Genomic DNA, 14,465 nt, shown 5'->3' with positions numbered 1-14,465 from the left:
TCTATTAAATGAAAATCAATTAAGTTTTCTAAACCATGTCAGCAAGTTGCACACATACAATGAATCTTCTCTGAACATACTAAACTGAGGTGGAAAAAAATAGAGAGATTGAAATCACTAGCACAGAAATTAGTGAATGTGAATACCTTGCCACCATGACTGAAGAATGAAAGTGGCACTTTGTTGGTTAAGTACAATTGGTTATGCATAGATTAGATGAGCGACGGATCTCTCTTGAACACATGACAATCTCATAAAAAGAGGACATTTAAAACCAAAAACCATCGGTTGTACTGACAGTGCTTTAGGAATTAAAAGCCTCATTCTTGGCACTCTACTTCAAGACAAAACTCATAATCCACATGTCAGAATTATAAGCTTAAAGAGTGTAGAACCAGAAAAGAGAATCCATAATTGTACTTTTCAAGAAAAAAACCTTTATTTTTTTAATTAATATACACCTGAGAAAAATTTTCATTAGAACATTCTTAATGATGTTTCTGCAGTGCTAGTGAGTTTGATACACATTTATATCATCACATGTGCAAAGAAGGCATTGGGGTATTTGAAAAATTTAAAAGCTTCATCTTGAAAAAAGGAGCTTTGTCAGAATCAAATATAAAACACAAGTACTGCCTGAAATAAAAAAAATAAATCATACTGGTCCACAAAATGGTTTGACTTTAGCTTTATAAATATGTCTGTAAACAGAAATAGCTGGTGTTTTAAACAATCTGGTTACAAAACTCAGAGTTAAATATTTTTATTGCTAAGTGCAGCCACTTGTTCTCCTATTTACCACTGTCACTTCAAAAGCCATGCAAACCAGCAGTCCTTACACACACACAGAAAAGAAGTAATTCTCTGTGCAGTAAAAATTACTCGCTTGTTAATAATTTTACAAACATACCCATTTATTTAATAATTAATTATTTTGATTCAAAGTGTTCCATGACAAGCTAATACATTATTCATTTGCCTTTTCTGCTAAGCTGTATTGCACCAAAAATATTTAAATCTGTTTTGTATAGATCAGAGAGAGTGAAGAAACAGATGGCCTGTAGTAGTTTATCTGAAATATGTTAATACTTTTTGTAAACTCATTTTAGCAAACCTATTGCTAACTGACCCGTTTATCTTGAAGACACTTACTTTATCACAAGAACATACAACTCATAAAATGGTATAACAAGTGATGACTAAGTGTATTATCTATCGTACCATCAAGATATTTCACATTATATATATAATGTAAAATATATTTTTATATATATAATTAACACAGTCTAAATAAAATCAGTATGCCAAATAACATGAACTCTGTTACTAAACACCAAGACATGCATTAAATTCTAGAGATTAAAAATGTATACAACTACAAGAAAAAAAGAGCAGCAAGTTTTAAATGTGCATATGCTGTCAAAACAAAATATAATTCAAACAGTCCGGGTAAAGACCCACTTCAACCCATGCAAGTCTGCAGAGTTCATACATCCATCTTATAAACATGAACTATATGCATGCAACTAATACATTTTAACTTCTTAAAGTTCATAAACCTTTTTAAGGCTCTCAAGATCTTCCAAAGAGTACTGATGATTCCGGTTTTCTGAAAGTAAGTGAAACAGTTGCTGAACCTGTTCTTTTTCGTTTTTGCTAAGAAGGGCCAGCACCACCTGAAAAAAACCAGATTATTTTATAATCAGCACAGGTTGATTGAAAATCATAGTATTTGACAGAGATACAAAATCAGTGTATCGTCTCCTTTTAAGATATGAAAATTTCATTTAAGTTTCTGTTCAACTTAAGCATGCACTCAATTAAGGAACTTAAGCAAGCATTACCTTAAATCTTTCTGCTTTGCTCAAGTAGAAAAGGTGCTGATATACAAGGCCAGGATCTTTTCCAAGTACATAACATTCCAATGACTGGATAAAGATCAACAGGATTTCTCCTTCAAGTTTGTTACTTAGCAGCACTGGCAATTTTTTTGGATCAGTAATTGTTAAAAGATCTGCACAAGCAGCTTTATCCTTATTGGTATTCACTGCATTTATAATCTGACCAAAGTCATAAGCATTAGATGGTTCAGAAATGTGCAGTTTCTCAGAGGTCTTCAGTGGCACACACTTTTGAACTGCTTCCTTAGAAGTAACATGATCAGTCACACCATCTTCTGATGTAGCAAACTGTCTCTCTTCCTGTTCATCAGATTCAGTCACCTTCACAAAGAAAATGGCAACAAATCATTTTAACGTGGACATACAGATGACCTGAAGGTTCATAAACTGCATGCATATATCCACCAATAATGTCACTAAATTAAAGTCAGCATTTTACTCTTCATAAAAGAAAGGCACTTATATTCTTTCACGTCCTACTTCCCCCCAGAATAGTACCTCTCTGATTAATCTTTAAAGGTTTGTAGTCAAAAGTGCGTATTTCACATTTCCTTTCTTTCACTGCTTGGCACTCCGCTGTAGAAAGGCAACTGAAGACCACTGGGAGAAAGCTAAGGAGGACTGTATACATATATTAAATGTGAAGTTGCAGAAGACAAGCAGAACTGAAGTCAAGTCACCAGATACCCATGTTTCCTTTCACTGCTGTGCCTTCAGAATAGTACAGGTATATGGCAGCTTTATCAGGTTGCTGTTTGGAGCCTCGCTGTGGAAGGACAAAGCTCAGCATGGTCTAACCGCCTGAATAGCCACTTAACTTCTCCAAAGTTTGCAGCCCATATTGAGTTTCATGAATCAGTCGCTACAAAATTAACCATAGGTTCAACTACATTTGCTGAAATCCTGTTCAAGCTATCAAGAGCTGTGGAATTAGTATAAACTGACTAAAACTCATTGAACAGGGTCTCTTCAACGGATGCCAAGTTTTTCAGAAAGTCTGAAGATACTGTATTGCATAGCTCCCAGCACAACGCTGTACTACGTTAGTCATTTTCGGAAAATACTGCATTGGGCTTATAGACATTTTGTTCTAATTTTTCAACAACCCTTATTATCAAGAGAGAAATCTTGACTGTCTTCTATATAATTATAGCTTGATTAAAATGGAATAATAATGATAAATCCCAGTTTCTAATCAAATTTTCTTTACTTTTATTTGCAGTCTGTTTTCATAGAACTACCTTGTACTACAGCTGATAAGACAGGGAAGGCTCTCTAAGGGGGCAGCTGTAATTATGATAGCAAATGCTTCCTGCCCCACTCCTGGAAAAATTACAGCTGCCAGTAATGTAGTTAGCTGGTCTCTGAACCATGCAGTCACTTCCCAAATCTCTGCTAAACACTTTCCAGGTCCCTTTGTTTGTCACAACTCAGAGCTTAACTAACACTATACCCGGCTTACGCCAGTTACATAAAATCCCATGAACTCCTGACAATGTGAAGTGTTTCAATAAAACAAGTTGTTTCTATATTAATAACTGCAGTTTCCATTACACCACCATTTTGAAATTACATGATCAAATTACAGTATCACTGTATAATACTGTACAGACTGGTAAACTATGTATTTTAACGATATATTTTAAACTGAAAAGGGAAACCTCCCCCATTCTTAAATGACCAGCAAAGTTACAATCCAAAAATATCAGATGACTGAGAAAATCCTTTCATCGCCTAATTCCACCCAGAACTCTGCAAGGCTAACATTTTGATCCAGTACGTAACATTACATCATGTATTTCTTTTATAAGATCCTACAGATATTTTACCCATACTCTTGCTCTTTAAGGCAAGATTTAATTCTTCAGAGCAGTAACTTTACTACTAGCACAAGAACAGCCAGCACGCCTGCTGACAACGAACCTTTGCCAGCACAGCCCCAAGAGGCTTCCCGAGTAGCACAAACTTTAAAAGCAAAACTGCTATTTGACAGCTGTATTCTGTAGAACAGTCTTTGTTTACAAGGAGCACATCGTCAAGTTTAGTGCCATCTAAATGCACTTTTCTCCATTTCTGCTGTGGTTCTGAATACACTTCAAAGCAGTCCAAGCTTTACTATAGAACGTAATGGACGCCAAACACATCATATGCAAGAATTCTCCAATATGCCCTCAAAATAACATGAAAAATACAACCCCACCCAAAAAAAGCATAGGGCTAACAAGTGCAAAACAAAAGCTTTCGTATTATCTCTTCAAATGTGCGGCTTCTGTACTGCTTGCTGTTAAAAATGAACAGGTATACCTCTTGTATGGTTATTTTCTTCCTTTGCTTTTGCTGATCACCAACTGCAGAACTGCTGTCAAGGTTAAGCAGTTGGGTTACCTCCTCTAGTTCCTTTTTTGCTTCAAGAACATTTGGATCTATTAGAAGTACTCTGTTGAAATCATCAACACTGGCTTGATAATTCTGTAAGTAGAAGGGAAAGGTTTTTTTTTTCATAAACACACCACTAGAAAAATAAATTAGAACTACCATACTGTCCTTTACCATTAAGAAAAATAAAAATGCTAGGATCTTGACATTAAGTAGGAAAAAAAAAATCTAAATACAGACAGTGTAATTTCATTAGAGGGGAAAAAAGGAAACGGAGGATGAGTTTGAGTTAGTATTTTACGGCTAAATACCTCTGTATTAAATATATAATATGAAATTTTTTATTCTCAGAAACATATTCCCTGTATCACAGAATAGATTACTGAAGATTGCTGCTTTTAAGCATAATTTCTCACATTGTAACACTTCCTCAAGATTAATATAATGTGAGTCCATCAACAGTTTGTGTACTTGCTTTGCCAATAAAAGAGAGTTAAATTAAGCTTAGATTAAAAACATATCTAATCTTCCTGGGCTTCAATACAAAAGACTACCTCTTACAGTTTAAAAAGCAAAATTTTTGGTTATACTTGGTAAGATTGGTATTACATTATGAACTCTGGGATAAAGAACAAGATTAGGAGGACAAACACAGTGATAGAGTGGCATTAGGACACAGTTCCTCAATCATCAGTCTTGTCATTTGTTTTATGTTTTTATTTCAAATTTTGACATTAGGAATTATGATTTTTTAGACTAAATTTTCTGGAGAGACAAAGTTATTAGCATCAATTCTGAGGAAGACTGGAATATCACATAGAAAAATCAAGACAGCTTGAGGGATGGAGTATCAAAAATATGTATAAAATGTAACAGTAAACAGTAAAAGACCATGCAGACAGTAAAAAGATCAACATAATTTCTTTGTGTAAGGGACCTAATACTTCTTCTGTTCCCAAGCAGTATCATAAGGTTACTGTAAGTCATTCATATTATCATCAAAAAAATCCTCACGTACCAGCTGAGGTACTTCCTCAGCACCTCAACTGTAATAAAAGCACTAGCGTACGAGTCAGTTGTATTCTCTTTCCTACGTGGAATATTTTGTTCAATACCGATGACCAGTATTCAAGGTGCAGAGACATTGAAGTAAGTCTGTAAGTGAACTGAAGTCTGCTGTATGATGGAAGAAGAGTAAGAGAACTAGAATTATTCAGCCTTCGCAAATGAATGCAGAAAGGAGGCAGATTGCTTTCATCAAAAACCAGCTACTAATTAAGCTAAACCATTTGAATTACAGATGTGAAGATTCACAACTACAGAGAAATGAGATTCTGAAACAGACTTCTGAAAATGATCCCAAGGGCCAGCAAACAACCAGCCCTCTCGGATTTAAAACTGCAGCCTGCCAGACTTTTCAACACAAATCATATGATACGGTTGTACCCAAAGCAAGAGACTGGCCTATCAGCTGTAGAAGATGCGGTCCGGGGTCCTGTGTCCAATGTTATAGGCCTAATTCATCACACCAGCATGATTTCTTCCTGATCTTCCCTTAACTACACCTCAGTAAATCTGTAAAAACCCCCCATTTACTACATTAAATTCCACTGCAGCTTTTGTGGTTAAGTATCTGGATATTTACATACAAATAACACTTCCCAGCTTAGTTAGGTCTTTGCCAAACTACATGCTTTTAGCTCTTAAAATCTTTTATTACAGAGTCATTTCTCAACCTCAAATAATTTCTGTTGCTTTCTCGGTTTTACCAATCACTCGCATCCCTGGAATTAGCAATAATGAAGGCATTAAATCCAACCACAACAAAACATTTTGGGAGTCCCCAGCTCAGACTGTTCTGAAGGAATCCATGAACATTATGTTTGAGGTTATGTCTTCAATAATACAAAACCAGTAATTTTTTCTAGGATATTAAGAAAAGCAGAAGTTATTTCACCAATTCTTGACATTCTTCACTAGCATGTAATTCCCTTATTTTTACTGGTAGAATCACTATATACCTTTGCTCACATTTATACTAATTTTTTATCAGCTTCAACAACGTAAGGTTACAGATGATTAACACCAGGTAGCTTGGTACAGTTACAAAAAAGATTTTACACAAAATTAAGACTTTTCACCTTCTCTGAAAGTTAATCAACGGAAACTTTCAAAATGTCATAGCTACTGGAACAGAGGAACAAATTTATCATAAAAAAAGATCCCATGGTTCCTAAGACTTGCATTTGGAATTATAATACAGGATGAGAACAGGCTAGTATACTGCTACGCACAAACACGTTGTCCTCAGGTGATTTGTAAGCTGAGAGACAATCAGGTAGTTTTTTGTTAAGGCATCAGACAGAGCAGAGGTCCGAGTTAAGTATCCATTTGACAGACACTGCTGGAACCTGGTGGACACTTGGAGTGATCACCTCCAGTTATAAAGAGCAACACAGGAGAAAGCACTTAAGATGCTTGTTTAAAGACACTTGTAAAATTTAATACAAAGTAGATGATGACAGCTGCCATCATGAGACAACAGAAGTGAGAAGCTGATCATTCAGTACCAGGTAAGAGTTGACAGGTAGGGTAAGGATTGCTATGAAAGAATTATTAAGTGTAGAGGCTGATTAACATCACTGAAGAAGAGGAACCAACAGAGCGATGGACAAAAGGAACGACATGGTTCAAGTGACGGAAAACGAGATTTGCAGTCACATCAGGATGAATCTGAGCAATGTAAGTCTTCATTTATGAAGATAAGGTAAAAGGATACTCAAAAAACCTGTGTGTTAAGATGAGCACAGAATAGACAACACCACCACGGTGTAGATGGAAAGGAAATGGTTGAGTCTCCACACCATCCACAGAATGAGAAAGCAGATTACTGACCAAGGTTTGTAACATGTTTGGAGAAGGAAGAGAGCAAGAACGAAGATAATTAAAACCCTGGTTTAATATGACAAGCACTCAAATATAAGCAGATGCCAAAAGACAGCTTGAGATTTTAGTTTGGACAGATGAAGACTGACTTGGAGAGAATCCATTCGTCATCAGCAAAGATATAGTAAACACCTTGACAGGAAAAAACAGACTGGGATACCCAGAAGAATATTAGAACATTAGAACAGAGTTGAAACTTGTTTAACCAATCTCCAGTCAAACCTCATTTATTCCAATATTCTTGTATTTCTCAGATTTTTACAAGTCAACATGCAGGGTTTTATGTTGCAAAAATATTTATATAATATTTTATGTATGCCTAATGCTCTACAAAGCAATAAATCATCAGCACTGCATACTTTGTATTCACCGTTGACTGCAACTACCTGATTGCCTTTGAAGAGGATAAGCAAGTTTAGAAGTGCTTAAGAATACCTGCCATGTTCTTTTTCCTCACCTGTAATCCTTTGTACGCTAGTGCTCTTCTATAAAAAGCTTTAATATTAGAATCTTCTATCTGAAGAACATGATCACAATCCTGCTTAGCCTCTTCATATTTATACAGTTTCAAGTAACAGAGAGCTCTAACACAGAAAAACAGAACACACTGCAATATAAGTAAATTCTACAGTGCAGTAGTGCCAACAGTATCTGACTCATAAACGTTAATTACAATACTTCACACAATTCAGTCTCAATGTGGTATTTTTTAAAGTACATCAAATCCAGTAAGTATTAATAACATCACCAGATGGATTTAGAGAGGGCAAATTCCTGCAATAAAAGTCAAAATTCAAGTATGACTAATCTTGAAGTTAGGCAGATATGTAAGTATTTTAAAAGTAGAGCTTATATTAGTATAATAGTATAGTAGTGGATATAGTATGGATTTTATACAGCCATTCTGGGTAAAAAAGTGCTCTAGGTTAAATAAGCAATACTGCTTTCTGCACCTAATTATTACTTGGAAGTCTCCTACTCTAGTACTGGCCTAATCAAATCCTTCTTAGCTTGTGAAAGCTGATAAGATTACAGCATAAAGAATTATGCTGCAGAATTAGGTCAACCTTTAAAATAATGCTGTTGTATGACCACATTCCTACTTTTATTTTCTCAAAATGTACATTTTCTCTAAACTATTACTCTTCATATTTGAGATATGGCTACTACACGTTAGTTTTTAACTAAAATCATACCAGTATTCTAAAAAAATGCTGCAAAATGCTATGCTAATTATAACTTTTACTATTGCTTACACTATTTATAAAAAGATTTTAAGATATATATCAGTGACATTAATACTTGCTCCCCTTGGAAAATAATGCAGTTTAACAAAAAATCAATTTTGTTATTAAAACCACTCATCAAGTGGAAAAAAAAAATCCTTCTTTTAAAACAGTAACCGAAGTGATGCAAAATCTCTCTTGCAGTGAGAAAATATAACTATTGTTATCCCACAAAGTGGGGCTGGATTTTGGATCTTTACCTGTTAGTGTAGATCGTACATTCCTTGGTATTTAACTTCATGCATTCGCTGTATTTATTTACAGCTTCTTCGTATTTACCCTTTTTTACAAAATCATTCCCTTCATTTTTTAATGTCTTGAACTTCTCCTCAGCTTTCTCACCTACATTACAAAAGGATCACAGTGTTACATAAGAAGGTAGTTCATTAAGGGTAGCTGAATAATCTACCCAGACTAAGAATAAATGCCTGGCATCTGGAGTATCTTTATCAGTCTGCACATTGCCATTTCTGTCCCAGATCTCCCTGCTGCTCTAAGAAAGGCATAAACTACCATATATACATTTGGCACAACACATACTTCCCCATGCACCTGGGTACCTATTTTGCTGAAAATAATGGGAACGCAACAGATAGCTCTACACTTGCACCTCCTTCTGTGTGGTAGAGAGGGACTATACATCTCCACTGAGACACTCGTTTTATTTACAATGGTGGAGATTTAATCAGCAGGATTAAAGGCCTTCTAGATCTCCACTGTCACACCAAGGCGGTCATAATTTAATCTAATATTCTTTCTGCAAGCAACCACCTATCACAATTACTACGCCAAACTAACAATGACAAACAAATCATCACATCAGTAGGGGTTAGTGATACATCAGTAATATTCTGTTAATAACTACTTATAAAAGATGCTTCAAGGAACCTGAAAACACCTAACTATACTTTTCATAATTAATATTGTGTTCTTCCATAATTGTCTTTTCTTCTAAACTCCACATCATTTGTTGCATATGATTCTGGGTTAGACTACAATTTTTAGCTATGTTTGCAGTGGAAATCCTGACTGCAGTTTCATGTCTCTGTGGTGAGCAAACAATAATTAGTAACATAGATCTAAGCCAATCATAATGGAAAAATCTACTTTTTGTACCTTGCTAAAGAATGAGCTCCTTGCCAAGCTTCAGGTTTTAAACACTGTATATAACGAGATAGTTTTAACCAATAATTAAACTCAGTGAGTTCTTTTATAAAAACATGGCAGTCTCCTATGCCAGAAAACTACACGAGGACTTGGGGAAAAAATTAAGTAACAACGTGAGACCAGAACAGACTTATGCAAGAAACACACCTAAATTATAACTCCGGTTGTAAGACACAAAAAACAACTGACAATTGTTGCAAAAGAGTGTCAGCGAACAGTAAGGTTTAACTACTGACTGAAGATTATTGCTGGCACACTTCTGGCACCAGCTATCACTGTCAGGTCCCACTGATTTAGTACAGGCCCGAGAAGGCAACCACAACCTTAGAGTCAGCCTTCAGTGAAGAAAATAGTTACACAGTCTTCATTTAATATTTCTAAAAACAAAGCGTAACCAAAGCCCACTCTATCTGAAATAGATCGAGATGTGTTTTGCATCAAAATGCCGCAGAGCAGAGTTCATGAAGACAGCGATGGCCAGTTTCGTTAACTTTCGTAACAGGCTAAACATGGTCATTAGTGTTCTCAGGAGCCGCTTATCTTTGTACTTTTCACTACAATGATCCTCAAATTCTCTCTCTTAACAAAGTTACATAAGGTTATATAGCTCCAAATTTACTAGTTAAAAGGTTTAAATAGGTTCGTTAGACATTGAAATAAAAATCCAACAAGTTGTATTCTTTAAAATCAGAAAAAGCCTGGACCACAATCAGTACAACAAAAAGTACTTTTCAAGCTAAGCATTTATGTTTAATAGCAACAGTTGTGCAACATACCAGTTGTCTACTTCATTTCAATAAACCAAAAGTTAAACCCAATTGCTGCCCAATCATTAAGAGTGATGAATCAGTGATGACATGTACTGACAACAACTGTAATGAAAATACTTGTCACTGGACATTTTTAAAAAGTAGAGTAAAATTTTTATCAATTTAACCGAGCTTAAATTATACATCAACATGCCTCATTTCTTAAATGAAAAACAATTTTCTGTAGCATTACTGAACTTTAGTATGCACTACTATTCAAATCGTGCATAAACCACACTATTACAAATTTCTAGAACTATGTCTTATTCTCAAGAAAAATGTCCAATTCTCATAAATGCATGTATTTGTAAGTTGTGTTGTTTTACATTGGGTACAAATAAACTCAATGCTATCTGAAAGATCATTTTAAAGTCATTAAATCTGTAGTGCCCTAGAGCACAGATTTTTTGAGGACATGCATTATTGCAGTACCACATTATGGACAGGTAACCCTATCGCTGCTACATATTTGGCCAGCAACCCAGTTACGCATTGCAGCCTCCCCTGTGTTAATCAAGGGGAGATTATCTTCAGCACTGCTTTTCTTTATATTGAAATAAACTCAAAAGGGAACCAATTAATGGTCATGTAAGAGTAAAAAATGATACAGTTAAGACCTTCGCAAGAAGAATGTTTAACGTCAATAAAAACTGAATCAGAAAGGTTCCTTCACCTGATTTACTGGAGGAGAAAACTAGAAACTGCAACGAAGGGAAAAAAATCAGGAGGAAGAAAGTGTCCTAAAGCAGTTAAGCACTCAGTGCTTATGTGTAAACAAGTCCAGAACTAACATCTTTGAAAGGTGACTACTAAATGGCCGCTGTCAAAGTTAGAATCCATGGTAAAAAAAAAATTAAAAATCAGAAGTGTTCTTCTATAGCCCATTTTACTAATGACTGGCCACCTAGAAGTCTACCTACTATTTTTATTCTGAAGAGCTGAATAATGTTTTCATGAACAATTAAATGACAGCTACAAATTATGCAGCTGATTATGTTACTGAGGTTGGGTGTTTGTTTGGGTGGTGGGTTTTTTGGGGAAAACTGTGTTATAACTGTAGTATGATGTCAGGGAAACCACTGATACTTGTGATAGGACTCAATGTACTGCTGATGATAATTGATGCTGTTTTCCTTTATTTTATAGAACTTCAGAAAGTACATGCTGCAAACTACATCATTTGGCTTAAAAAAATTTATCGTAACTGTGGCTCCGTAAAACACATTAAACCAAATCATGTAAATGACCATCATCTAACTTGGCTTTTCACAAAGATCTCTGATAAATATTTTCTAAAGCAGTTTCTTTGACATTATTAAATTGTATTTCATTTTTCAATTAAAATTATTTTCTTTTTTGTGTATATATATTTGCATTAGCTATACATACGATTCATCTGCAACTGTTCTTCTCTGTTGGTATCTGTATTACTTTTTGGCTTATTCTCTGAAGTAAAGCTTCCTCCATCCCACCTGTGTAGCTGAGCAGCAACTGGGACAACTGGAATTGGTGGCAGTTTCTCCCTCCAACTGGAGCCATCCTGATCAATTAAAGTCTTTGTTATTCTGAAAGAGAAAAGCCCCACCAACATGAGTTTTCATATATTTAACTCATGCTTTAATAAATTACACCCAAATTAAATGATGCAATGTTCTAATTTTTCAGAAAACAACTGAACAATTATCCTTAAGACTAATTTAAAACAAGATTGTCACAGCAGCCAATGGTATTGCACTCATTTAAGACTTAGGCTTTTTCTCCTTTTTAGCGTATTTATGCTAGCATTTAGAAGACAAGAAGCTGACTTCAGCATGATCTGTAAATATTTAAGCAAATGACTGATTTTGCAACTAAGCTCTAAATGCTGCCTACCACACACAATAAAGAAGTAGGAAAAAAAATGGATGTATTTATTTTGTTTACTTTCCTCAGCTGTTCATAAGTGTTATTTGTAACAAGTGTAGATTACAATGTCCTCAGACAAAGTGTGGTATCTAAATTTGCCAATGTCAAATGAAACCTCTTACACAACAATTCTCTGAATAACCAATGTATTTTATAGCACAGTCAGAAATTTGTCAATCAATCATTCTTTATCCCCATTTAAAAATGCAAAGAAAATACATTAAAACTGTTTAGCCTTTCTTAAACCAGCACACACACACACACAATACATATAGGTCAACTATTTCCATACATGAGAGGTTCAATCCAAAATTCATTCAAGGGGGAGCTTCCCATTGCTGTGATACATTTTGGAGAAAGACCTAAGTAAACATAATGAGTAAAGCCATACAAGACATCATGGTTCCATTGCAATTTTTGTAGTGATTTTTAAAAAACCCCAAAGAAATATTAATCAATTATGAGAATGAGAATAATAGTGAGATAAATGTCTTCTAATCTCAAACTGAGCTTAAGAGTCAAGTTCAACTGTGCTAAGTCTACTACCTAGGAAAATTGTGAATTGAGTAGTAAGGCAAGTCACATTGATACTATAGCCAATAAACCTCCAATTTGTATATTAGGTGCATTTCCATCTAATGCAGGTGTAAAAAACTTACTACATGAATACACATCCAAAAAAAAAAATTAAGAACCTTGAATGTGATATGAAGAATGGAACAGAATGAGCATAAATTACCCAATCAAGTTTTCTTGCTTAGTTTTGTTCTTTTTAAATATTTGAATAACAGCTATGAAACAAAAAAAAAAGCCCCAGTATAATACTCTGGCAACAAAGTCAGAGCACTCAGGACCAAATTCTTTTCCCATTAGGGTCTGACAGAAAAACCAATACAAGAAGCAGCACCTGTTATAATCTTCTTTATTGTAAAACAGAAATTACCAAAATATTTTAAAGAATGATACAGACTAAAAAGGCTGTTTGTAGAGCTATATAATGTGTGATTTTATGTATTACACAGTGCTGCATGAAACATATTATTTCTTGTATTTTTGAATTGAAAGTAAGTTTCTTCATACACAGAATATCACATTTGGTAGTATTATCTAGTTGCTTTATTTGTTTTCTAAGTGAACAAGAAGAGTATTTCTCTGTGTGTTAGCTACATATGCCCTTCCAGGGGCTCTCCTCTACCTGTATCATTACTAAGCCGTATTTTATAGGGCATACCAACAAAGCAGCTTGTCCAAGTTCTGTTTTGCTCTAATTTTACTAAAACTTTAGGTTTTTTTAATGATGGTCTGAATTCAATTGTTAAGAAAAATGTGGCACGCCATCATAAATTAAACAGCCCTACGATTTACTCAGGTTATTTTATTAGAGAACAAAACTGTATGCATCATACTAAAAAGTCAATTCACTACTTTTAGGCATTTCCCATAGAAAGTAACAAAATAATTCTACAGTAAACCATGGTCCTATTGACTTCCTGTTTAATTTTTCTCCATTTATCATAATGGGCTTAAAAAGCTGGACAAAAAACCTGACCTAATTCATCAAAATCAACAGAAAGAATCCTGCAGTCTTTGATGATCGATCAACTTCTTGTAATATAATAACCTAAGAACAATCTTTTGCAAAAACGCGTACCAGTGTGCCATGGTTAGTTTAAAAAGCACAGGTACCTCATGAAAAAGCTGGGACAAATACACTCGTTCCCCACCACCAACACCCTAACTTGACCCAACAATCTTGCAGTTTTGGAGTTTACCACATATTTATTTGTACACTACAATGCTGATATGGGACTTTGTAATAAAAGCTCCCAAGCTATCTAATGCAATTTGCTAACTGATATTAAAGGAGTTGAGACAACTGGAATGAAACTTCAATTTCGTAAATGGAAATGCGGAAACATATTGTCCCACATTAGTGTTTCTGTATTTCTAACAGTGAAAAGCAAATAGTAAAACACTCAAGAGGAAATTAAAATATACAAAGTAGGAAATTCATGGATGTTCACAAAGCTAGGAAAATGCCACTAATTATAAGCATGTTTGAAATGCATTTTCCT

General features: G+C 34.8%; 1 protein-coding gene across 1 annotated transcript in view; it reads right to left on the bottom strand.

Moving 5' to 3' along the window:
• Positions 1 to 448: 448 nt before the first annotated feature.
• The window catches only part of SPAG1 (sperm associated antigen 1), a 46,200-nt gene continuing 32,183 nt past the window's right edge, over positions 449 to 14,465 (bottom strand). The window contains exons 14-19 of the mRNA XM_075495042.1: positions 11,875 to 12,050; positions 8,710 to 8,851; positions 7,681 to 7,807; positions 4,206 to 4,370; positions 1,845 to 2,222; positions 449 to 1,676 (exon numbers count right to left, since the gene is read on the bottom strand). Coding sequence (XP_075351157.1) covers positions 1,545 to 1,676; positions 1,845 to 2,222; positions 4,206 to 4,370; positions 7,681 to 7,807; positions 8,710 to 8,851; positions 11,875 to 12,050 — 1,120 coding nt within the window. The 3' untranslated portion in view covers positions 449 to 1,544. The remainder of the gene's footprint in view (positions 1,677 to 1,844; positions 2,223 to 4,205; positions 4,371 to 7,680; positions 7,808 to 8,709; positions 8,852 to 11,874; positions 12,051 to 14,465) is intronic.

The sequence above is a fragment of the Mycteria americana genome, chromosome 2, assembly GCF_035582795.1.
Source record: "Mycteria americana isolate JAX WOST 10 ecotype Jacksonville Zoo and Gardens chromosome 2, USCA_MyAme_1.0, whole genome shotgun sequence".
Lineage (NCBI taxonomy): Eukaryota > Metazoa > Chordata > Aves > Ciconiiformes > Ciconiidae > Mycteria > Mycteria americana.
Note: the sequence above shows the minus strand (reverse complement) of the source record. Positions and strands in the feature narration are given on the sequence as shown.